Source organism: Leucopleurus acutus, assembly GCF_964270905.1.
Source record: "Leucopleurus acutus genome assembly, chromosome: 4".
Lineage (NCBI taxonomy): Eukaryota > Metazoa > Chordata > Mammalia > Artiodactyla > Delphinidae > Leucopleurus > Leucopleurus acutus.
In genome coordinates, this window is record NC_139146.1 from 36,848,128 (window position 1) to 36,875,036 (window position 26,909).

At 45.6% G+C, this 26,909-nt stretch overlaps 1 protein-coding gene across 1 annotated transcript in view; it reads right to left on the reverse strand.

Moving 5' to 3' along the window:
- Positions 1-26,909, reverse strand: part of STK32B (serine/threonine kinase 32B) — a 354,328-nt gene that overhangs the window by 255,918 nt on the left and 71,501 nt on the right. Inside the window, exon 2 of the mRNA XM_082838226.1 lies at positions 3,407-3,462. Coding sequence (XP_082694352.1) covers positions 3,407-3,462 — 56 coding nt within the window. The remainder of the gene's footprint in view (positions 1-3,406; positions 3,463-26,909) is intronic.

Genomic DNA, 26,909 nt, shown 5'->3' on the forward strand with positions numbered 1-26,909 from the left:
GAAAAACTTGTTACAAACAAGGGAACCCCCATAATACTATCAGCAGATTTTTTTTTGCAGAAACTTTGAAGGCCAGCACTTTCAAAGTGCTGAAAGGAAAAAAACTTCCAACCAAGAATAATCTACTCAGCAAGGTTACTATCTAGAATTGAAGGAGAGATAAAGAGCTTTCCAGATAAACAAAAGCTAAAGGAGTTCATCACCACTAACCCAGACCTGCAATAAATGTTAAAGGGACTTCTTTAAGCTAAAAAGAAAGGGCACTAATTAGTAACAAGAAAACATATGAAAGTAAAAATCTCACTGGTAAAGGTAAATATATAGTAAAGGTAGTGGATTGATCACTTACAAAGCTATTATGAAGTTTAAAAAATAAAAGTAATAAAAATAATAATTTAGTTAAATGATACATGAAATTTAAGAAATGTAAAATGTGAAATCAAAAACATAAAATGTGAAGGGGAGTTCAAAATGTAGAGTTCTAGAATGCATTCAAACTTAACTATCAGTTTCAAATAGATGATTTTATATATACACTTACATATATATTTATGTGTCTGTGTATATATATATATAAGCTGTTACATGTGAGCCACATGTAACCACAAAGCAAAAGCCTATAGTAGATACACAAAAGATAGTGATAAAGGAATCTAAGCATAACCCTATAGAATGTCATCAAACCAAAAGGGAAGAATGCAAGAGAAGAAGAAAGAAACATAGAGGAACTACAAAACAGCCAGAAAACAATTATCAAAATGGCAATAAGTACATAGTTATCACTACTTACTATAAATGTAAATGGACTAAATTCTCCAAACAAAACACATAGAATGGCTGAACAGATAAACACCAAGACCCATATATATGCTGCCCACCACAGACTCATTTCAGATGTAAGGACACACACAAACTGAAAGTGAAAGGATGGAAAAAAATGTGTCATGCAAATAGAAACCAAAAGAGAGCTTGGGTAGATATACTTATATCAGATAAAATAGACTTTAAAACAAAGACTAATAAAAGGCAAAGATGAGCATTACATTATGATAAAGTCATCTCCAGCAAGAAGATATAACATTTGTAAATATTTATGCACCCAACATAAGAGCACCTAAATATATAAAATAAATATTAACAGACCTAAAAGGAGAAATTGACAGCAATAAAATAATGGTAGGGGACTTATAACACTTATAACAATGGAAAATTATCCAGACAGAAAATCAACATGGAAACATCAGCCTTAAACCACACTTTAAACAAGATGGACTTAATACATACATATTGAACATTCCATCCAAAGGCAGCAGAATACACATTCTTCTCAAGTGGACGTGTAACATCATCCAAGATAGATCATATGTTAGGCTACAAAGTAGTCTCAATAAATATAAGAAGATCAAAATCATGTCAAGTATCTTTTCTGACTACAATGGTATGAAATTAGAAATCATTTACAAGAAGAAAACTGGAAAAACACAAATACGTGGAGACGAACAACATGCCACTGAACATCCAATGGGTCAAAGAAGAAATCAAAGGAGAAATTTTAAAAAATACCTTGAGACAAATGAAAATGGAAATACAACATACCAAAATCTGTGGAATGCAGCAAAAGCAGCTCAAAAAGGGAAGTTTATAGTGATAGAGGCCTACCTCAAGAAACAAGAAAAACCTCAAATAAACAACCTAACGATAAAGCTAAAGTAACTAGGAAAAGAAGAATAAATGAAGCCCAAAGTTACCAGAAGGAAGGAAACAATAAAGGTCAGAATAGAAATTAATGAAATAGAGACTGAAAAGATCAATGAAACTAAGAGCTGGTTCTTTGAAAAGATAAACAAAATTGACAAGTCTTTAGCTATACTCACTACGAAAAAAAGAGAGAGGGCTCAAATACATAAAATCAGAAATGAAAGCGATAAAATTACAACTAATACCAAAGAAATACAAAGGATCGTAAGACACTACTATGAACCATTATATGCCAACAAATTGGACAACCTAGAAGAAATGTTTAAATTCCTAGAAACATGCAGTCTTCCAAGACTGAATAATGAAGAAAGAGAAAATTATGAATAAACATAATTACTAGTAAGGAGATTAAAAACTCTCAACAAACAAAATCCAGGGTCAGACAGCTTCACTGGTGAATTCTACCAAACACCCAATGTTTAATACCTATATTTCTCAAACTCTTCCTGTGGAGGAGGGAACACTTCCAAACTAATTTTACAAGGTCAGCATTACCCTGATACCAAAACCAAACAAGGACACCACAAGAAAAGGAAATTACAGGCCAATGTATCTGATGAACATAGAAGCAAAAATCCTCAACAAAATATTAGCAAACTGAATTCAACAATACATTAAAAGGATCATCTACACTATTCAAAGGGACATTTATTCCATGGCTGCAAGGACGATTCAACCTCCACAAATCAATCAACATGATGTACCACATAAACAAAATGAAGGATAAAAATCACACGATCATCTCCATAGATGCAGAAAAGGCTTTTGACAAAATTCAACATCCACTTATGATAAAAACTCTCAACAAAATGAGTATAGAAGAAACCTCAACATAATAAAAGGCCATATATGACAAGCCCACAACTAGCATCATACTCAACAGTGTAAAGCTGAATGCTTTTCCCTTTAGTTCAGGAACAAGACAAGAAGGCCCATTCTCACCACTTTTGTTCAACATGTGTAAATCTTGAGGACAGTATGCCAAGTGAAATGAGCCAGTTACAGAAAGATAAATACTGCATGATTCCATTTACAAGAGGTATCTAAAATATTCAAATTCATAGAACCAAAGGCCGGTTGCCAGGGCTTGAGGGGATGGGGACACAGGGAATTACTAACTAATGGGCATAAAGCTTCAGCCAAGCAAGATGAGTCAGCTCTAGAGATCTGCTCTACAGTGTTCTCTGTATAGGCAACAACGATACATAGATTGTACACTTAGAAATTTAAGCTGGCAGATCTCATGTTAAATCTTTCCACAGTAATTTTTTAAAGTACCTCCATTGCAGGAAAGAGCTACTGCTGGCCATCACATAAATTTGTGGGGTTTTTTCCACTTTCCTTATTTACATCCTCAAGGAAGAAATAGCATTAGCAATCTTGAAATAATTACCATAGTAATTCACCTAAAGCAGGACTGCTGTAATTTAATTTTCAGAATGAAATTACAGCATATCCAAAGGAAACTATTCAGACTTCCTTTCACATTTCAAATTTAGCAAATTCAAATCTTTCTGTCCAACAGGAAATTCCCAGTGCCCAGCAATCAACAAAGAAACAAACACACAAACAGGCACATAGGCATAAGCCCAGTGGTCGGAACTTTCCTATTTTACTGATGAAATTTGTTAAAATCCATCATTCTTACCTTCCCAAAACTCCCTTTACCAATGGCCCGTAGGATCTGAAAATGGTCAAAGTTGACTGTAAAAGAAAAAAGAGAAAAACAGGAATAAGTCAGATTTGGCAAACCTTGTTTTGGTTCTTAAATGTCCTTACCTGCACACCTACCCATGTATTTCAAACGGCTCCTGGTTTACTGGATCATGTTTGTCATGGCAGCACTCCACCACTGAATGGATACTTCTCGGCATATTCCATTTCCCCTCCCAGCACATATATTTGGCAGTCAACACCTCACCATATACCTAGACACCCACAACCATATACACCTATATGGTATATAGGAGGAGAGACATCTTTTGGGCCAGAGGGAAGGCGGGACAGAGAAAAACCTGGATGCTTGGATTATCAAATTCTTGCACCTGCTAATCCCTTTGCCAGGATGACCCTTCCCTACTTCTAGTTCCTGTCTTGTCCATCAAGCACTCTTACCTTACATACTCAGACATCAGCTCACCTGCCTCAGTATCCAAGGAGTTAATCCCACCTCCATTATGGAACCTCTGGACCCCCAAGTTTCATGACCACATCATGGTCCTTCCCTGCTTGGGTGTCTGTCTAAGCACTGATATCACGAGCCAAGAGGATGAGGATGATGATCCCACACCTTCCTCCTGGTATTGCCCTGTCTCATGCCTCCCTTTCATCACGTTTCTTGATGGGGCTCCCCATTCCTGCTATCTCTACTGCCTTGCTCCAGTATGGCTTATACCCCATCCCCATAGCACAACAGGCGAACAACGTATGGCTATGCCACTCGAGCCAATGACAACTTACTGTGCCCCTTCTACTTGGCCACTCTTCTCAAAACACCTGCATAGCTTCAATGGAAGCGCACCCTCTTGATTTTCCATTTCATGCATCAACCCTCTTGCACACACATCTTTGTCCTCCTGGCCATTAATTACTGGACTCCATCAAGCCTCCATCCTACAACCTTCCTCTCCTCACTGGCTCCAAAGGCTTCAGTCACCACCTAATGGCCCATGACTTTCCAGGCTGTGTGTACCGATTGATCCTACCACACAGAAACTCCTGAAGGCTTTGGAGCCACCTTGAACTCAATGGGTCCAAAATGGAACTTAGGAGAGGGTGTGGAGAAAAGGGAATTCTCCTCCACCATTGATGGGAATGTAAATTGATGCAGCCACTATGGAGAACAGTATGGAGGGTCCCTAAAAGACTAAAAATAGAACTACCATATGATCCACCAATCCCACTCCTGGGCATATATCCAGAAAACATGAAAACTCTAATTCAAAAAGACACATGCACCCCAATGTTCACAGCAGCACTATTCACAATAGCCAAGACATGGAAGCAACCTAAATGTCCATCGACAGATGAATGGATAAAGGAGAAGTGTTACATACATACAATGGCATACTACTCAGCCATAAAAAAGAATGAAATAATGCCATTTGCAGCAACATGGATAAACCTAGAGATTATCATACTAACTGAAGTAAGTCAGACAAAGAAAGACAACTATCATATGATATCACTTATATGTGGAATCTAACAAAATGATACAAATGAATTTATCTACAAAACAGAAACAGACTCACAGACATAGAAAAGAAACTTATGGTTATGAAAGGGGAAAGGGGAAGGCAGGAAGGATAAATTAGGAGTTTGGGATTAACAGATACGCACTACTATATATAAAACAGATAATCAACAAGGACCTACTGTATAGCACAGGGAACTATATTCAATATCTTGTAATAACCTATAATGGAAAAGAACATATATATATGTATATATATATGTATATATATATATACACACACACACACACACATATATATATATATATATATATATATATATATATATATATATACACATACATAGGTATATATACACACACATATATACAGGCTGGTGGTTGCCAAAGGGGAGGCGGGGGGGAGAGGGATGGTTTGGGAGTTTGGGATGAGCAGATGCAAACTAGTATATATAGGATGGATAAACAACAAGGTCCTACTGTATAGCACAGGGAAAAATATTCAATATCCTGTAATAAACTATAATGGAAAAGAGTATGAAAAGGAATTTAAATATATATATATTTAACTGAATCACTTTGCTGTACACCTGAAACTAACACAACATTGTAGATCAACTTTACATCAATTAAAAAATAAAAGAAAAGAAACATGGCCTAGGATGAGTGGTTCAACATTCATTCGACCTCACAAGCTCAAAGCCCGGAACTCATCGTGGACTCCTCTCTCTCCCAACCCCACAGCTAATCCTTCACTAGGTTAGGTCCATTTCACCTCTTCCCTGTCTCTCCCATCCATCCACCCTGTGGCCACCCTCTGGTCTAACCCACATCGTCTCTCGCTTGGACAACCACAGTGGTCTTCCAACCACCTCTCTCAGGAGGGGGGTCTTCTTGATCGTCCTCTGCTTACACCCCTCCAATGGCCCTTCCATTGCTTTCAGGGAAAAGAGGAAATTCCTCCCCATGGCCATGAGGCTACACCATTGTGCCCCTGCTACTTCTCCTGTTTCACCTCCTACCATGCTCCAGACACCCACTGAGCTTCAGACTTGCAAGCTTTCTTTCTGTGCTTTGAGCAGCCATTCCCCACACCTTTAATATTCTTTTCTTGGCCCCACACTTAACTTAACTTAACTCTGCTTCCTCTTCATTCTTCTGCAAGCAGAGAAGGCTGCTCTGACCCTTCAGCCTAAGTCTGCTCCCCCTATTATATACTCTCACAGCACCCTGGGACTTTGCTCCAAAAGACATTATTCTGTGTTATTTTACATGCATTTGATTAAGATCATTGATCCTCCACTAGACTCTAAGCTCCCTGAGGTCAAAGGCCATGTTTGTTTTTCTACTGTATCCCTACAGCTAGTACGGCGTTGGTACACAGTCGTATTTGACAAATAGTCATCAGCTAAAGGAATGATTGAAAGCAGATCCCCATATTCATGGTGCCAGACACACTTCCTGGTACATAATGGGTATTCGGTAAATATTTCTGAATTAGATTGAATTACGGCCAGTTTCTAGTAACTAGGAAAGACATGCTGTTTACAAAAGATGAAGTGAACTGATTAGTTTACTACATTATGGGGGCAAGGATAGGGGGAGGTGAATGAATACAATTAGTTCCTTGTGCATTCAACTCACCACCATGGAGGATAATTATGTTGAACTGTGTCCCTGCCAAACCAACGTCAGAATCCAGTGCGCCATCTAACACCTAACGTGCTTAGAATAGAGAGACAGGGTTAACGGTTAACTTAGCAAAACCTTGACCTAGATTGGTTTCCTTTGCACATAACTTGCCAGGAAAAGAAACTGGGAAGAGAGAAAGCAGTGGGCTGGGACTGCACTTGTGATGTGACCAGCAACGAGCTAGGAAATGCACGAATCCTATCCCAAGCCCCCAAGGTCCCGGGAGGCAGGCACCACTGTTGGCATTTGACACCTGCCCTCCCCACCAACTAGCAAGAAACATCCCCACTTCCCTGAAGGCTCCATGCTCCCTGTGCTGTTATTTCCCCTGCTTGGAAAGTCATTCCTCCGACACCCTTTATTTCAGGGAAAACTCCTACCTGCCCTTTGACACACGGCTCACATGTTCTTTTCACTCACGAAGCTTTCCCCCACTTTCAACAAATCACTTTCTCCTTAGTGCAATAGCAGGACCTTCTGCAGACATCGGTACAGGGATCAGGAGACCCCAGCCTGGAGTCAAACTGCTTAGGTCCATAACCCAGCTCTGCCACAGTAACGTTGGATGAGTCACTGAGCCTCTATGTGCGTCACGTACCCCGTCTGTAAAATGGGAGCAATGGTGCCTACCTTCCAGAAGAGCATAGAATGGTGCCTGGCACACAACACATTTTCAAAAAGCATTAGCTATTTGTGTTGGGGATGGGGAGCCATCCTCCCCCTTCTCTGGGTTCTAGGAGGGATACTTCAGTGAACATCTGTGGCCGCTTGCCCCATCAAATGTTGTGGGAGCTGTCCAAGTGGTGAGCTGGAAAAGGAACTGCACTGGTGTATTTCTGCTTGTCCTGCTCTCTCTCTGGAATCTGTCTGTCTTCAGGGAGCAAGCTTTTCCTTTGCTCCCTCTTGCCAGAAGCTTTTCAGGGCCAGGCACTGTGTGGAGAGGTCTACGGGGTCCAGAGTCGTTGCTGAACAGGTGGGTGAGCCTGGCTAATTCTGGGCTTCAGAATCACGGGGCCCATTGCTGCTGCCCTCCTGGGTCCCACTCCTCAACCCCACCTAGATCCCTTCTAGGGGTAAGGCTTGGTTCTCCACTGGCCTCCTCTTTTGTCTTGTCTCATAACTGGAAGGGGTTTTAATTAATGAGCAACTTGGCAAGTGCCTAAAGCTATTACTGTTTTAATAATTAGCATTATAATATTGTAAATAATCTCACTCATCCACATCCTCTCCAGAAAGGTGTGTTCATGGGGGTGGGTGTCTAACACAACATACGAGGCAAATAGGTACTTATTTAACGTTTATTTGCTTACTGGACTAGATTGGATTTAAGTGACTGAGTGTATGGCCTGGGTTTTTCATTTATTTCGCACCCCCCTGACCTGGTGTACTGAGACTTACATAATAGTGCCTCCATGAATACACTGTGAATAAGGGAAGGGTTTACACTTGATTGATAAGCAGATTGAAATGACTTCAGTTAATGAGAGTCCCAGGCCAAAGACGGCTCCTAGAAATCGCACTGTCACCTAGGGCTGTTGGCCCAGAGCAAGAGGAGTTGGCTGGGGGGTGTAGGAGGGGTGATTAGTGGGTTTCTTAGGGTGACCATCAGGTCATGGTTTGCCCGGGACCTTCCTGGTCTTAAGCATTAAAGGTCCTGCAACCCTGGAACCCCACAGTCCTGGGAAAACTGGGACAACTGGTCACCTGTAGGTTTCTAGACCATCAGCTGTCCCACCTGAAGTCACAAGCACTGACAGAGCTGGCCGGGGGACGGGAAGGTGAATTCTTGAAAAGCAGTGTTTGTTCAGACCACCAGACACTAGGGTTGCCAAGGGTGACACTGTGATAAGTACACTGTTGAAGTAGAAACAGGCAGCACATTGCCAGCCAGAAGCGAAGCCAAGGGGGTGCCAGTGACCTCACCCAAAGGCTCCACAACAGTGACGCCCGCCTGGAGGGCAGGCCAGGCCCAACTCGCCCTTCATCCTTGATCAGGAAACCTCAGGTTCGTCAGGGAGCAGTGTGGCCGGCCCCAGACAATGAGTCACAACTGACCAAATCCAGTGAGTTCATCAGGATCCCCTGGAGGCTTGCTAAGACAGATCGTGGGTCCCCTCCTGAGTTTCTGAGGAGGGGCCAGAGAACTTGCATTTCCCAGGTTGCAAGTTTCCAGGTGATACTGATTATCCACTGGACAATTCTGTTCTCCACTGTCACAGACAGTCATGCAGTTGGCAGTGACCTCATGACATAGGTCTAGTCAATGAGATCTAAGCAGGAGATTAATGGGGGTATTTCTGGGAAAGCGTATTTTCCTGATGAAAAGGGACAGTTACAGCTGGACTGGCTCTTGAACCCTCCCACCTCTTCCTGCCATAAATGAGGATGTGATGTCTGGAGCTGCAGCAGCCATTTTGTGACTATGAAACAACAAACACAAGCAAAATGCCAAGACTTATGGGCACAGAAGCCACTACCTGTTGTTGAGCCTCTGAAGCTATGCCAGCAACCACCTACCTCTGGACTTCTTATTATACTAGAAAAAAGAACAAAGCAGTCTTACTTGTTTAAGTCACTGTGGGTCAGATTTGCTACTACAAGAAGCCAGAAGCATTCCTCTCTGATACACAAAGACAGTCACATAGTAAGAGCTTAGTAAATGCTAACTATTTTATTGTTGAATTTCCAGCCTCATCGTGATTTTACTGAAAGGCAGAAGAACAACGTTGTTTGGGGTGTAAACACAGGGGCCACACTGCTTGGATTTGAATTCTGGCTCTACCACGCACCGGCTGGGTGACTTTAGGGAAGTCACTTAACCTCTCTGTGCCTCAGTCTCTTCACTTATAAAATGGGTAAACTAAAATACCCATCTATGGTTGTCATGAATATTAAGTGAATCAATATAGGTAAAGTATTTAGAATAATCCTGAGTCTGAAGTAATGCCTACCAATATTAGGTATGATTATCATTATTATTCTGTCTGAGTAGCTTTTCCCCACTTTTCACCTTTATGACACAACACTAATCTGATTAAATCATGACCAAACATTGCTTGGGTGATAAAGTGAGAACTGTATTAGTGCCTATTAACTACTGATGGTAATTATCACACTAGGTAAATCTGGTTGTTCTACCTTGTGAGCTACTGGGCTCTTTTCTCATTTCCAACAGGCCAATTATTTCTAAGGAATTTCACAGCACTCTTTCAACATGCAATATGCAGGAAGCAGCTTATTCAGAGAGCCAAGTGTGAATTTTCAAGATGGCTAGTTACTCTTTAAACAATCTGTAATAGAAAGTAAACCCCAATCAATATCCTATAAAAATACAACAAGCAAAGACAGCAAGCAAATGTCCCCTTTTCCATTTCCCTAAAAAGCTGAAACCTGGAGTTCATTCCTTGTACCACTGCACTTGGGCTGGTCGTGCGTGTATAGGAAATTTCACCTCAAAATACTGATTTTTGCCATCATTTCAAAAATTGGAAGATCTGCCATAACTGGCCCTATGATGCCCCCTGACAACAGGACAATAGTCTTCTCTGAGTCACCACTATCCATGCCTGCCCAGTTCATGCATCTCTGTTTCCGGCCGGATCCCATAAGTATTTGAGGTTTTGGTCATTGGACTGCAGTGGGAAAAGACCTATCATATGGGGAGGTGGTAAGGGGCAGAGGTGGAAGGGAGAGCTTGGTGTTCTGCACAGGTAGCTTTAAACCTAACCCCACCATTTTGTCCTTGTGAACCTGAGGAAATAAATTAACTTCCCCAGCCTCAATTTTCCCATCAGTAAAATGGGAGTAGTGATGCCTACCTCCCCAAGTCGGGGCGAGGGCCACAGGCTATGACAGAGCAGAAGGTTGATTCTGCAAACGGAAGCCACCCTGAAAAGTATCAACTCAAATCCCTGCTGCAGCTGTTGGACCCTCAGCCTGGTCACTTAGCATCTCACAATCTGTTTGCTCATCTCTCCAGTGGGATCACACTCATCCGGTGGAATTTTTCTCGGGATAAGACGATTCCATAATCAGCACATAACGCTGGTGATTATTTGGTTTTGCTTTGTCTCTCATTAGCGTAGAGATAATGCATGTACCCAGGTGACTCACTGAGAATGGGGCTGAGCCCTGTTCATCCTTGACTCCCAGATACGTGACAGGTAGCACAGAGGAAGTACTCAGTTGAGATAACCAAACACAGGCATGAATACATGAGCTGTGCAGTGAGGTAGGAGATCAGGAAGGGGCTCTCCAGGGACTGGGCTCTCCAGGGACTGGGACTGGGAAAGACAGTGGTGTCTTTATAGGACACAACTGACCTCCATACAGAAAGGAGGGACGACCCAGGTGCATCAGGCATCACCATGAAATGCTTCTATCAGTCACTTATTCAACAAGTATTTATTGGTTGAAAAAATAAAGGTCTACTGAGTGGATACATATACTTGTTGAAGTGACAACAAGTGTGTGCTGTGTGCCAGGCCCCGTTCTAGGTACTGGGACCCAGCACTGAACAGAACACGAAATGACTCTCCGTCCACGGAGCTGACCTTCTGGCGCAAGGAGGCAACTAATCCATCAGTGTATAACTCATCGGTATGAAGTGGTAAATTCTACAAAGAAAACAATGAATCCACGTGTATTCGTTTCCTAGTGCTGCTCTAGCAAATTCAGGCACAAACACAGGGGCGTAAATAATACAAATATATTATCTTATGGCCCTGGACGTCAGAAGTCTGACACAGTCCTCACCGGACTAAAATCAAGGTGTCAGCAGGCTGAGTTCCCCCTGGAGGCTCTAGGGAATGATCCATTTTGTGGCCTTTTCCAGGTTTCCAGGTTCTCGAGGTCACCTGCATTGCTTGGCCGATGGCCCCATATCACTCCAACCTCTGCTTCCAATGTCACATCTCCTTCTCTGACCCTCTTTTCTCCCTCTTTCCCTTACAAGGATCCTTGTGATTACATTGTGCCCACAGGATAATCCAGGATAACCTCCCCATCTCAAGATGTTAACTTTAGTCACATCTGCAAAGTCCCTTTTGCAGTGTCATGCAGTGTATACGCAGTTCTAGGATTGAGATGTGGCCATCTCTGCGGGGCCATTATTCTGCCGACCCCACCAGGGACAGGCATAAACGGCGACTATGTTGGGAGTAGAATACGGTGGTCAGGGCAGGCCTTTCTAAGGAGAGGACAATTGGGCAGATCCTTGAAAAAGGCCATGCAAATATCTGGGGGATGGTAACGGCAGGCAGAGGGAAGAGCAAGTGCAAAGCCCTTGGGAGGAACATGCCTGATGGTCTGCAGGAAGAGCAGGCAGGCAAGGATAGCTGGAGTGCAACTCGAGAGGGTGAGAAAGTAGGAGAGATGAGGTCAGAAGGGTGGTCAGGAGCTGGCCATACACGGCTGGGGTAAGGGCTTTAGGAGACTTTTCTAAACATGGTGGGAAAGTACTAGAGGGTCCTGACGAGGGAAAATAAAACTATGGTTTGGTGTTGTTGGTTTAAGCTATTTGGAAATAAGCAAATTTAGCTGTAATCTCAGGCAAACCGAACTGCCACAGGATGGTAATTAAGGACGTGGAATCCCAGCAATGATGTTACAGTCTGCTAAATAAATTTATCTGAAAAGATAAAGTGGGCATGGAGGACTTCTAGGGCCGTAAAAATACTCTGCATGATACCATAATGATGGGTCCATGTCATGATACATTTGTCCAAACCCACAGAATGCACAACACCAAGAGTGAACCCTAGTGTAGACTATGGACTTTGGGTGATAATGATGTGTCAGTTTCATCGGTTCATTGATTGTAACAGAGGTACCACTGTGGTAGGGGAGGTGATAATGGGGGAGGCTGTGCATGGGTAGTGGCCAGAGTATATGGGAAGTCTCTGTGCCTTCCCCTCAATTTTGCTATGAACCTTGAAGTGTTCTAAAAAAGTCATTAAAAAAAGAAAAAAAGATGGAGTGGTGATCAGCCAGGAGCCCAGGAAAGGGAGAAGCAAAGCAAGAACACAGCTGTCTTGGTTCAGCCTGTGCCTATGTGGAAGCAGGGACGAGACATTCTCATTACTAGATTTAGGTCCATCCTCACATCTTCCGTGTCTACGGTGTGCTGATCCTGATGAGAGAAGGGGGCTTCGAAAGTGACAGGGCTCTGCTCACAAAGAGCTGGCAGCCTAGCAGGGGACACACTGGGCCCTGCAGGGTGCTGATTGCCGTAGCGACTAGGACCAAGGTCATAGAGAGGGATCTACTCCATCCTTCGGGGACAGTCAGGGAAAGTTTTGAAAGCACAAGACCCTGAGCGTGGGTTTGAGGAATAATAAGAGTTCTCCAGGGGGTGAGGAGAAGAAGTAAGGATTCCAAGGAAAGCTACAAGGAAAACAAGCACCCAGTGGCACGAAACAGCAGGATGAGTTCCTGGAACAGCAGGACAGGAGTATGAGTGGAAAGGAGTGAGTAGGGTGGGGTTGGGGGGGTGGTTAACCCATCAGAAAGATCACTAGACATTTCTTCAGGGCAAGGACACATCCAGCCTCTGCAAGAGCTTTTTGGGAAAAGTACTGCCCAAGAGGATCCTCTCCCCTTATTTACCAAGCCACCAAGTCCCCGGGAATCAGCCTTGCAGGGACTCGGGGTTTCAGTAAGGGGTTATCTTGGACAGCAGATGGGACCATTGCAATTCTTAGAAAGGGACCAATTCACCTATTGACCCCAGGGTCTGAGTGTGTTCTCACGTCCAAGAAGAAGAGTCCTCTCTTCCCTCCTTTGCCCACCATCCCAAGAGCCTACAACTCAAGTACTATTCGGATTCATGCGTCAGTAGTGTCCGGTTGCACAGGTAATACCATCACACTCTTCACCATGACCTGGAAGGACCTGTCCTCCCCTCCCTCCCAGCCTCCCCAGGCATGCTCCTTTCCCTTGGCATCCATCAGCCTCCAAGGCCTCCCAGCTGTTGCCCAAATGCCCAGGCACTCTCCTGCTCTTCCCCCGCCTGGAATGCTTGGCTCCTGGTTTACCCCTGTGCCAGCTTCTTCCCATCCTTGGGTCTCTCTTCCCTGCAGAAGTGAGAGGTCTTCCCTGATCGCCCTGCTTGGGTGACCTCCCCCTCAGTCCTCCCTACCTCATCACCATCTTATTTCCATCCTAGTCATTCTCACAAACTGAAATATCTGTTGCTCTCTTGTCAACCTGCTCGCTGTCTCCACCCCCATATTGAATGCCGACTCCCTGAAGGCTGGGATGTTTGCCTGTTTTGTTCACTGCTGTATCCCTGGAGCCTAGAACAGTGCCTGGCGTATAATAAGTGCTCAATAAATACCTACATACATCATACATCATACCTGGCCATGAAAGGGAGAAGTCCAAGAGAGTGCTGAGCACATTAAGGATGGCAGCCTCACTTCTGGGTTAGAGATAGCTTCAAGGAGGAGGGGGCCCTCCATGTCTCAGCATCTCACCCTAGTCATCTGTGAAATGGGCACAATGATGCCAACCTCATGGGGTTGTCAGGATGATGAATGGGATAAGGCAGTAAAGGTTTCAGGACACAAGAAGACATCTGTCAGTTCCTCTCAAATTCATGCTCACATTTATATAATCATAATCGAGGTTGTTTCCCAAAACTGGCAAAATCATTCTTAAGAATAAGTGAGAATAGGGTAAAATGTTCTACCAAATAAGTTTTGAAGAGAAAAGTCTTTTCCTACCAGATATAAGAGTAATAGTTTATTTACTCATTCAACGGTCACTGCATGTGATAAAATGCCTGTGGTGAACAAAAAAGACATAATCCCGAGTGAAGTGTGATTCTTCTGGGAAACTGAGTTACAAAAATGTCCACCAGAGATTCAGGATGGAGCAGAGGAAGGAACACAGCTCTGCAGGTTGACAAGCTCAGGCTGAACTCCAGCAGAGAAGAGAAGAGCTATTTGGTAAGTAGGGCTGGGAAAACTGGTTAGTTCTTGGGACAAAAACCAAATCAAATCAGTACCTCTCTCTGTTCACTAGACTCCAAAATCAATTTGAGTGGATCAGAGTTCAGTGTAACAACATCAAAACCACAAAGCTCAGTGCCTTCCAAGAAGTATTCAACAAATACCAGTCTCTTCCTTCCCCATGACTGATGGAGACAACCATCTTCTAGGTGTGTAACCTCCTCCCTCACCAGGTAGCCTACTTACTCAGAGGCCACAGACTCATAGGCTACGCGGGACTAGAACTGACACCTTCCCACCCAGGAAGAGTGGCTGCACAGGGGAGCCACGTGTATATATTCACTCCCCATGCTGAAGGCTATGAGTCCATCCGCAAGTCTATGCTAGTAGCACTCAGGGCTCTGGAGGGAGCCACCTTTGCACAGCCTCCCTCGCTCATCCACGGTTCCTCTGCCCTAAGGTGTAGATTTCATCCATGGTCACATCAGGGGCTGATATTCAGCTGGAGACTCTGATCCAGCTCCTTGGCCAGCATCCATTCTGGCTGGTCGGGGCCAGAGCTGGACCAGTTATTCTGTCCAGACTTCTTACATACAGAGGAGAAAACCAGTGTTTGCTAAACTGAGCTGCTTCTTTTAGCCTCGTTAAAAACTGTTTTGTTTTCTAGTTGATAAATGTGTTTCATAAAGACCAAAAGCCTTTTTTTTCTCACTCTATACTCTTATCAGCAAAAACACTAAATCTATAAGCATTTAGGAAATCATATGCCCAATTCATATAGGAAAATATTATATGGCAATAATCTCGGGACAGAAGCTAATTTGGATGCTCTTTGACAGGTGGAATCTATGATAATGAAAGTATCAAACACATGAGAGAGAGAGAGACTAACAATTCCTCAAAGCAAAGACTCTCTCAGATACATCTGCTTCCTCTGTGCCCAGTATATTCATTTCCTGGGGCTGCCGTAACCAAGAACCACAAACTGGGTGGCTTAAAACCACAGAAATATATTCTCTCACAGTTCTGGAAGCCAGAAGTCTGAACTCAAGGCGCCAGCAGGGCCAGGCTCCCTCCAGACAGTCTAGGGAAGCATCTTTCCCTGCCTATTCCAGCTTCTGGGGCTGCCGCCAGCCATCCTTACTGCTCCTCGGCTGTGGCCGCATCACTGCAATCCCTGCCTCTATCATCACGTGGCCGTCTCCCCTCTGTGTCTGTCTCTGCGTCTCTTCTCTTCTAATAAGGACACCAGTCATTAGATTAGGGCCCTAATCCAGAATGACCTCATCTTAACTAATTACATCTGCAAAGCCCCTCCTTCCAAGTAAGGTCACATTCTGAGGTTCCAGGTGGACCTGAATTTGGGGGGACACTATTCAACCCAGAACACCCAGAACGACACCTGGCCCAGAGGAGAGGCTGAATAAAGGATGACCGAGCAGATGCATGAATGACCAAATGACCACATTCGTGGCTGTATGCACCTGTGTGTCTAGTTGTAGAAACAAAAAGATACTTTAGAAACAAAATGGCATCACTTGGTTCCTCATTCTGGTAGAGTGGAACCAGCTCTGGGAGAGGCAGGCTTTCGTTATTTCCAGCTGTGCAACCTTGGACAAAATGTGCTGTCCCGGCCAGCTCTCAACACAATGATTGAAAGAGAAACTCTGTGTGACTTAGAGCATGACCGTTTTTCCTAGAAACCAAGCTACCAATTTCCTGATTTTTGACAAAAGTACAAAAACAATTCAACGGAAGAAGGCCAGCCTTTCAATAAATGGTGCTGGAACAACCGAACATCCATGGACATCCCTCGACCTAAGTCAAGGCCAGAGTCTTTGGCGGGGGGCAGGGTCAGATCACCGATCAATTTGCTGGGACAGGAACAGGAGACAGCCCTGCTGTGAGGTCCGAGGAAGAGCTTGGGCAGCCTGGAGGCAGATCTGTAGACACTGTGAAGTTGGTGTAAGGGGCTGCCATTTTCACTGTGAAAGAGAAATCAGACTCCTTGATGAAGGCAAATGGGGAGCGTGGAAGCAGAGGTCCGGGGAAGGTAAGAGAGAAAGCCAGGGATGGGTGCCCTGGATGGCCCCGAGCCCAAACATGCCCACGTGACCCAACAGCTTCAGAAAAGCCACCCTGGGTCAGGGGGTAGGATGGCCAACTCGGTGTCCTCTCCCCCAGTACCTGCCCTGGCCCCAGGCCTGCCCACTACTCTTTCCCACCATCAAGTGCTGCTATGGCCCAGTGACATTTGCCTTCAGCTAAGGTCCTCCAGCCTGAACTCTGGATTCTCACATTTGACCATGAGCGCCTGGGGGCAGAGGCCTGCCCCAGGAATCTCCATGTCCCTGGTTCCTGGCCCAGGTCCTGTCCTACACACAGAGGAAGGACCTGTATTGGTTTTCTATGCTGTGTAACAAATATCACACATTTAGCAGCTTAAAATAACACCCAATGATTAGCCCACAGCTCTGTAGTTCAGAAATCTGAGTGGAAGCAAGTGGGTTCTCTGCTTAGGGTCTCACAAAGCCAAAATCAAGGTGTTGGCCGGGCTGCTCTTACTGGAAATGCTGGGGAAGAATCAGCTTCCTACCTTATCGAGGTTGTTGGCAGGATTCAGTTCCTTGTGGTTGTAGGATGGTGGTGCCTGTCTCTTTCCTGGCTGTGAAGTGGGAGTTTTCTAAGCATCTGGAAGCTCCTAATAGTACAGCAAATGCTTCCCATGCTTCCAATCTCTCTCCTACTGTCCTTTCTGTAACTACTCTGATAAATCTCTCTTTTTTTAGAGGGCTCCTGTGATTAGATATGATCCACCTAGATAATCTCCTTTTTGCAATACAATGTGACATAATCCCAGGAGTGGAGTGGGAGACCGGATGCTCATGGGGGCCATCTTAAAATTCTGCCACCTACAGGGCCAAATAAATGATGAATTTTTGTTATGAACCGCTAGAGATTAGGGATGGCCCCTAAAACACACACACATGCACACACATGGGCACACATGCACAATGTAATTCCCTTACTAGCCTAACGCAAACCAGAATAATAAGATAAGCCTCATTGAAATGCTTTATATCCGTGGCCTGTGGTGTCCCTTTGGGGTTAGAAGATCTGCTTATTTTGTATTTCCTTCCTGACCTTCACAGAAATATGATTCTATTTCAGGCCCTGGGGCAGAAACAAACCAAACTTGGTCCCAGCCATATCCAGCGTGTGCCCATCAAGAGGGTAAGCAGCACCTACAAAGGCTAGGATGGAGGAAAGCTCCGGAGGCTTTGGGTGGACGCAGAGGGGGTACTGGCCACCCCCTCTGATGGTTTCAGGAGGCTCCAGAGCCCAGAAATTGCTGCTCACTTTTAAGTAGAGTTGGGATTATATAGCTCTTGACAATCACAGTGAAATCCTTTGCTGCTTAGACATCTGATGAACTCAAAGATTTCAGGACGTTTTCCCTGTGAGAGAGCCAGATTCTATAATTCAAAGAAGGGTGTGATTTCTAAGTGGATGGGCTACGTAGCAGCTCCCCTGGCCCACAAACTGGAGGGATGATGACATTTTGGCAGAAGCAGGGCATGAGAGAACACCTCCTTGAGGAGGCATAGTGGGGGTTTACCTCACCTCTCTCCTCCCCATTCCTGTGAAAATTAAATGAGATCACACGTGGAAAGGTTTACACCAGAGCCCAACACATACCAGGTGATCAATAAATGTGTGTGGTGGGGAGGAGTGATGGGGATGATGACAATGGTGACATGATTGATGATGATGGTTACGGGCTGAACTGTGTCCCCCAGAATTCACATGCTAAAGTCCCCAGAACCTTAGATGGGACTTATTTGGAGAAATGGAGTTTAAAGAGGTGATTAAGGTAAAATGAGGTCACTAGAGTGGGCCTTAATCCAATATGACTGGTGTCCTTATAAGAAGAAGAAATTAGGACACAGACATGCACAGAAGGATGACCATGTGAGGACACAGGGAGAGGGCGGCCGTCTACAAGCCAAGGAGAGAGGCCTCAGAAGGAACCAACCCTGCTGAATCCTTGATCTCAGACTTTTAGCCTCCAGGACTGTGAGGAAATAAATTACCATTGTTTAAGCCCCTCAGTCTATGGTACTGTGTTATGGTGGCCCAAGCAGACTCAGACAATAATGATGATGCTATTGATGTTATTGGAAAAGCACAGGACTAGGGGACATGAGGGACCCTGGGTTATAGAGGGAAAACTCTGTATTCAATCATCACCCATGCCCACCACAGTGTGGATCCAGGGAAGAGAGGTCAGGAGACATGTAGAATCCAGACAAGGGGGTCAGAGAGTCTGAACCAGAGCCAGGACAGGAGGAGAGAAAAGGACACAAATCAGCAAGAACACTGGGAGTGGCCACAGAGGAAGGGAGGAGTGGACTCAGTGAAGATTCTGGATCCCCAGCGCAGGTGACTGATTAGATATGGAGGGTGAAGGCCCCAGCAGAGGCAAAGACCAAAGGAAAAACAAGGACAATTTGTAGGAAGAGATGGAGAGTTTGGCTCAGGGCCTGTGAGCTTGAGGGGCCCGTGGTGAAAAAGAGACAGCAGGAGGACGCAGAGAGTTGTAAGGAGGGGGTGCTGGCTCTGGACTCAGCAGCCAGCATGGGAGGGGTGGATGAACTGGTCCAGGTGGGGCACACCAGTCAAGAATAGGGGCTGAGGACAGAAGCCTGGGGACACCTGCAGCTAAAGGCAGGCAACACGGGACACAGGAGGGGACACTGCTTGGAGACAGGGGAGAGAAACCGAGAATATCACGAAACTGGTCTCAGTCAGCTCAGGCTGGTGTAACCAATACCATAGACTGAGGGGCTGAAACAAACAGGCATTTATGTTTCACGGTCTGGAGGCTGGACATCCAAGAACAAGGTGCCAGCAGATTCAGTTCTGGTAACGCCCCTCTTCCTGGTTCAGAGACAGCTGCCTTCTTGCTGTGTCCTCACATGATGGAGAGGGAGAGCTCTCTTCTCTCTTCTTTTTCTTACAAGGACACTAATCCCATCATGGGGCCCCACCCTCATGACCTCATCTAAACCTAAGTATCTCCCAAAGGCCCACCACCAGATACCATCACCCTGGGGTGTGAATTCAGGGGGACATAAACATTCTGTCCATAAGAGAACCCAAGGAGGAGAGTCCACGGAGGGGTCCACTGGGTCAAATGTCACAGGTATGGGTGTGGTCAGTATCCCCAGTGGAGCCAGGGCCTGCACACAGTAGGCCCTCAAAGCATTGGCAAATGGACAACTGAATGAATGAATGAGTGAATGGGTGGACACAGTGAACACTCAGCCATTCTTCCCCATTCTGTGGACGTTTATCCCTTCTCCACTGGCCCAGGAGACCTGCATGGACAGGCCTGGGCTATGTTTTTCCTAGCCTTCCTGGCCTCTCAATGTGGCTGGCTGTCAAGTGGTGGCCAGGAGAAGTTTCCTGAACAGACGTCTGTCCCTCCCCCTTATCAGGGACAGCAATCTTCTCAGCTCTCACAGCGAGACCCAACAGAGACTTGGATGCAGGCCCAACTCCAGATCCAGCCTCTCCACCCAGCACTGTGTGACCTGAGGCTGTCTTAACCTTTCTGGGCCTTTGCTTCCATATCTGCAAAATGGGAACAGTAATTTCACTACCTTTGAAAGTCACTGTGAAAATTAGAGATGATTTACAGAAAACATCCAGCATTCTACCTGATAGATCTGACCTGCTTTGTTCTTAGTGTTACCGCCATCTAAGCCATTACTACTGGCAGCTGTTGATATTGTTGTTATTGTAATGACATCACTACATACACAGAACCTGAAGCTGGCTCTTCCCCTTACAAGCTGTGGGACCTGCTTCCTCCTCTGTAATAGGAAAGTAATAATAACAGCTACATAATAGGATTGCTGTAGGATCAAATTATTTAATATTTGTAAAGTGCTCAGAACAAAGCACGGCACCAGGCAGGTCCCCGATCACTGTCACTAAGTGATTTAGTTGTTTTTACACTAACAGACAGATCTCAAAAATTCTCATGATTTCACACATGATCTGCAAACATTACGATCATTCATTCAAAAAGTGTCTATTTGTGAGTCCTGGATCTCTATGTGTAGGGATTAAAAACTGACTGGATATTGAAATAAATGTGGAGGAAAAAGAAATCATTAACACTTTAAGGACATAATAGAGTCTATGCAAACAAAAGCAACTTCTGTAGCTCAAGTCACCACATTAGTCTCAGAACATACAAACATGCTATTTGAAATTTGTGAGTTCATATGTGAACTCACATTTATAAGCTGAGTGCACTCTTTCAGAACTGAGACTGTCCTTATCTAATTTATTTTGAAAATGGAACATTTGGTAACAGAATCATACAGTCATAACACAAATTGCTCAGTCACTGAGCATATGCTTGGGTTTTGTCAGATTCTTGGAAGGAGATAAAACCTTGGGAACAGAAGTCTGAAAAAATTGACAATATTTGAGAGAAAAAGAAAAGGAAATGAAAGCTTTCTGGAAATCTCATGCTTCCAACAGCCCAGCCCAGCTCCAAAGTACTCCTTGTCAGATATTTGCTAAGAAAAAGGCCAAACCATTTCCTTTTCTGTCCATTTAGAAATGAAAACTGTTCCAGCCCGGTATGAAATCTTCCTAACGCCCCAGTGGTTACACGTGCTCCTGCCCCTTCCGTGAGCTTTCCCAGCTAACAGAATATCAAACTTCCCATTTCTAACGTTGACAAAACTTCGCACACAGGACAAGGCACAGAAAGAATTTACTAAACTGTGGGAATGACACCAAACTCAGAGCCTGCCTGAGGGGCAGAAGCTCGCCACCATCAGGACTGCCCACAGCATGCAATCCTGCAAGAAGGGGGAGACTGGTTCTGGGGGCAAAATTATCTTAGTCTTTTAAGTGCAAAGCACAGGCACACAGAGACGGTGTACACAGGTATACAGTATACCTGAGCTATCAAAATCCCATGGCAGGTGGGGAGTGGGGGAGATGCTCAGGAAAACAATGTCTCAAAAGGCTCCTGGGACGGGCGTGGGAAGGTGATGATGCAAGAGAGGTTGAGAAGCTCTGGCCTGCAGTGACCAGCCAAGCATGGGGAACGTGCCATTTGGCCAGGTGTTTGTAACAGTCATCCTAGTTATTTGTGCACGAGTACTCGGCACAGGGAACAGCACATGCAAAGGTCCTGGGGCAGGAACAAGTTTGGTGTTTCTGAGCACCTGACAAAAGGCCGTGTGTCTGAAGTGGTGAGTGATGGGAAAGGCAGGTGGGAGTGAGCTGAAGTCAGAGAGGTAGGTGGGCCCCTCAGGCCACTGTTTACAGAGCTTGGAGTGAATTTAAATGCAGGGGGTACTGTGGAGGGGTCCCAAGCAGGGACAGTATATGACCTGACTTAGATTTTCAGATGATCCCTGTTGCTGCCTGTCACAAGTCATGGGTTGGGAGCAAACTCAGAAAAGAGGTGTGGGTTAAGAGGCTGCTGTAGCCACGTCGATTGCCTGATGTTTCAGACGATTCGGGGCCAGGCCTAGCTCTCAGTCTTCACAGTGAGGCGCTCACACCCGCTCTCTCCGCTCTCCATACGAGGAAGCTGAGACCCAGACAAGCCAGGAACCTTGCCATTGGGTCAGAGGCGCGGAGGGGCAGGCCGAGGACTTGAACACTGGCCATTCCAGCTCTAGAGCCTGAGCCTGAAACCACTGGGTCCACAGCACTGTGCAGGAGGATGTGCACTGGTGCAGGCGGCCATGGCAGCATGAAGATGAAGAGATCAGAGGCCAGTGGGAGTCACAGAGACAGAAGAATGAAAGTCAAAGACGCAGCAAGCACCGGCCACACCAGGATACCCCCATCACATGTCCCCTTCGCCCAGAAGCAGGCGGAAGCCCCCCGTCTCTGGGGGTCTCAGGCAGGCAGCAACATGCAGACACCAGAGTAAGTAAGACAGCCCTCTCTGCTTTCCTGAGAAAAGAAAGAGACTCTGGGAGGAAGTTGAGCTTCCAGCTCTAAAGGTCTCTTCTCTTCCTCCTGCAACGTGCTGGCCGGTCACGCGTGTAGACAGGACAGGACCAGCTGTCGAACTTGCAGGGCTCAGTGTAAAGTGAAAACGCACGATCCCTTATTCAAATATTATTAAACATTTCAAGATGGTGATAGAGCATCAAACCAAATGTGGGGCCTCTCGCAGGGTACAGCCCTAGGCGACTGCCCAGGTCCCATGCACGGAGCTGGCCTTGCTTGCAGGTAATGTAGGAGAATACAGTGTGGGGGGGGTGTGTGTATGTGTGTGTGTGTGTGTGTGTGTGTGTGTGTGTGTGTGTGTGTGTGTGTGTAACATGTGTGTGAGTATGTAGAGCATTCCATGTATGTACAGTGTTAAAAAGAATAGATAAATGTTCAGAGCAGAACATTTACGTCATTATGATTTGAATCCACTCCATTTCAATCTGAGGGTCTGTCCCTCTTGCTTAATGAGAGAGGGCCAGAGAGGGAGAGGATTAAGATCAGACAAGTCCTGCCACCAATCGGACGATCTACATTCTTACAAAAACCCTATGAGGTTGCTATCATGCCCGATGTTACAGTTAAGGTAACTGAAGCTCAGAGAGATGAATTAGCACCATCAGTTTCTTATAGATAATAACGCCTCATGCTTGTATGGTTCTTTCTGGTTCAAAAAAGCATTTCCACCCTTTTCTGACCTTCACGGCACCCTGGGAGGGGAACAGAGAGAGATGCTTGTCCTTGATTTAATGGGAGCCAAGTGACTTGGCCAAGTTCCTGCAACCAGCAGAGTCTCAGTGCCAAGGAGAGGGCCAACCCTCCTGACAGCTTGTCCAGGGCCCCCCTCAGGGCCAGGAGTCCTCGTGCAGCTCCTCAGCGCCAGGCCTGGTTTCTCTGTACAGACCTGTGAAATGGGTTACTGCCTTGACTACACTTTTCGAATTGGCCACGAGGAAGCTCAGATCTGCATGGGGGCTTTGAAGGTACACATTTCCAGCTTCCCTCTGGTGCTGTTTCTGCCCCATCCCTGTTTTTCTTCCTTGTTTTCACTCACATTTTCATTTGTGCCACCCTCTTATACGTCCAGTGCCTGCTAAGACAACTGAATCTTTCCTGGAACACAGTAGGAAAGCAATTTTTCAAGCTCACACACGTGTCTCCCTCACTATGATCCTTTTCAGGGCCGGTGCAATTTGGGAAGCCTGGTGGCCCAGGGATTGGAACTGGGTTGGGCTCAATCAGCCAGTTATGTGCAAATCCGCACGTGAGGCCCTGGAGGCACCAGAAGCATCCCAAGGACCGGGAGATGGGAGTCTCCCTTTTGGACGATAAAGCAACTTGGCAAAGCTAACCAATGACACAGGACAGCCTGAGATGTGACACTTACAAGAGAACCACCCTTGAGCATCTCCCAAATCCCTGTACTTCTAACCAAATTAAATCATAATTTCACTATGATCTTTGACAACTGATGACGGACTTTCGGGGAAGGTCTCCAGCTACCCCCTCCCATGCAGGGTAGGTTCCCTGCAACCTGTGACCTCACAAAGTGGTGGGAACAGTTGCCCTCTCTTTAACTTGGGTCATTAATGTGGGGTTAGGGGTTGGGAAGAGCTGGGGCTGCTGAGTAATCCCAAACAAATGCCGGGCTCCAACCTGGGAGGTGCATCACACCTCCACCCACGGAATAAGGAGCCCCCGCTGCTCCCAATTAAAGCATCACATCTCCCCTGCCGCCCTCCATGCAGGAGGCACAGTGTGTTCTGGAGGAGATGTGTTTCCTTGGTTCTCCTGTCTCTCTTTTTATTGGAAGACAGGAGGGAGTTCTTTGAAAAGACTGGAACTCACAAAAGTGAGTCCTATGTCTCTATGCAGGACTCCTTTTAAGAGAAAATCTGACTTTTAATAAAAGCACTCTGGTGGAAAGATGTCAGAAAGATCTGTTATTTATTCATTGGTTACGTATTTACAGGGAGCTTATTCTTTGACTTTGTTGGTGTTGTGTGCTGAGACACCAGAACAAATAAGACGGGCATCTCTGTCTTCCAGGAACCTAAAATCTAATAGGAACCTGACATTCAACAGGAATTTTACCTGTAATTGGCAGAAGTGCTGAAGGCTACAAGAAGACATGTCATGGGAAGAAAGACACCTGGGGGCAGGGAAGGCTCCTTTGAGGGAGTGAACTTGACACTGTGACCAGAGGATGCACAGGAGTTGGGCAGTGTTGGGAGGAAGGGCAGGAGGGGTGGAAGTGGGGAGAGTATGAGAGACTATTCCAAGCAGAAGAAAGAGCAAGTTCAAAGACGCTGAAATGGGGTGGAGGGGTGTGTAGAGGTGAGAGATGATACTGAAGAGGTGGCAAGAGCAGGCCATGCTGGGCTTCTGAGGTTGCATAAAGATGTTATTCCTTATCCTGAGGGCAATGGGGAGCATACAGTGTTCTGAGTGGTAGAGGGGTGTGTGTGTGTGTGTGTGTGTGTGTGTGTGTGTGTGTGTTTGTGTGTGTGTGTGTATTAAAATGATGGGGTGAGGGCTTCCCTGGTGGCGCAGTGGTTGAGAGTTCGCCTGCTGATGCAGGGGACACGGGTTCGTGCCCCAGTCCGGGAGGATCCCACATGCCAAGAAGCGGCTGGGCCCGTAAGCCATGGCTGCTGAGCCTGCGCGTCCGGAGCCTGTGCTCCGCAACGGGAAAGGCCACAACAGTGAGAGGCCCGCATATCTCAAAAAAAAAAAAAAAAAAAGGAGGGGGTGATATGATCTGTTTTGCCATTTAGCAAGATGGTTCATCAATCAGTATGGGCTAGGTTATGCTGTGTAACAAGTAAACCCAAAATCTTGATGGGTTGTAATAATGAATGTTTGTTTTGTCACTTGTACTACTTGTCCACACAGATCAGCCGATGGCTCCATCTACTGCACTCACTCAGGGACTAGGGCTGACAGAGGCTCCATCTGACCTACTATGTATTTTGCTCCTTTGGTTGTTGTCTATCTCTCTCCTTAAGAACTAGCATATTTGTCTGATTTGTTCACTCCCTTCTCCCCAGTGCCTGGTACATAGGAGGCATTGAATCACATCTATTGAATAAATGAATGCTGTTCACTTTGGTCAGTCACAGTCATCTGTTAACCCTGAGAGCCAGCCAATCTCCTCCCTTCCCTACTCCAGGACTCTTCTTCCCCAGCTCTTTGTGAACCCCACCCATGGTTCATTTTTCCAATCTTAGACCTCTGCTCCACAGAGAAACTTTCTTGGACTACCTTTGTGATGGTCAACTTTATGTTTCAACTTGACTGGGTGTGAAATATTTGGTCCAATATTATTCTGAGTGTGTCTGCAAGGGTGTTTTGGATGAAAGTAACATTTAAATTGGTCGTATGAGTAAAGCAGATTGCCCTACCCAATGTGGGTAGGCCTCATCCAATCAGTCGAGGGCCAGACTAGAACAAAAAGCTAACCCTTTTGAGGAGTACGAGAACACTCCAATTGACTCCCTAGAGCTGGGAAATCAGTCTTTCTGCCTTCGGGCTTGAACTGAAACATTGGCTCTTTTTAGATCTCGAGCCTGCAAGCTTTCAGACTGAAACTTACACTATTGGCTCTCCTGGGTCTCCAGCCTTCTGACAGCAGATCTTGGGACTTCTCAGCCTCCATAGTTGCATAAGCCAATTATTTATAACAAACCTCTTTATCTATCCATCCATCTACCCATCCAATAGCATCCCTATTGCTTCTGTTTCTCTGGATTCCTTGACTAATACTACCCTGCAGCTGACATTGTTGGTACCCCACTCATCTTCTGTCCTTACCACCTCAATGCACACACTGCAAACACCTGCATCACTTTGACGGAGGGCTTTCCCTGGTGATGGGACTCTGCTCTGCCCTGCACAGCAGCTGGTAAATGCCCAGAATTGCAAGTACCCTGGGGGAGCCTTCAACCAGTGACTGGTGGGCATGCGTGAATCAACATCCCACATCCCTTGAACATAGGGGTGGGATGACCCTGAGGCATGTTCTACACCACTTCCCAAAGTCTGCAGGCGCCCACAGTGGTAACCTGCTTGATAACCCAAGCTTTAATGACTGTCTCCCCTTCCTTGCCTCACTTGCCCTCCCTCTGTCTTTCTTGGGATCGCCTTTTAAGCAAACTGCTTGCACGTAGAACCTTGTCTCAGGGTTTACTTCTAGAGAAACCTGAACTAAGACAAACCCCATCAAGGAGGTCCACGCACATCATTTTCTATCATAGGACCCTGTATATTTCCTT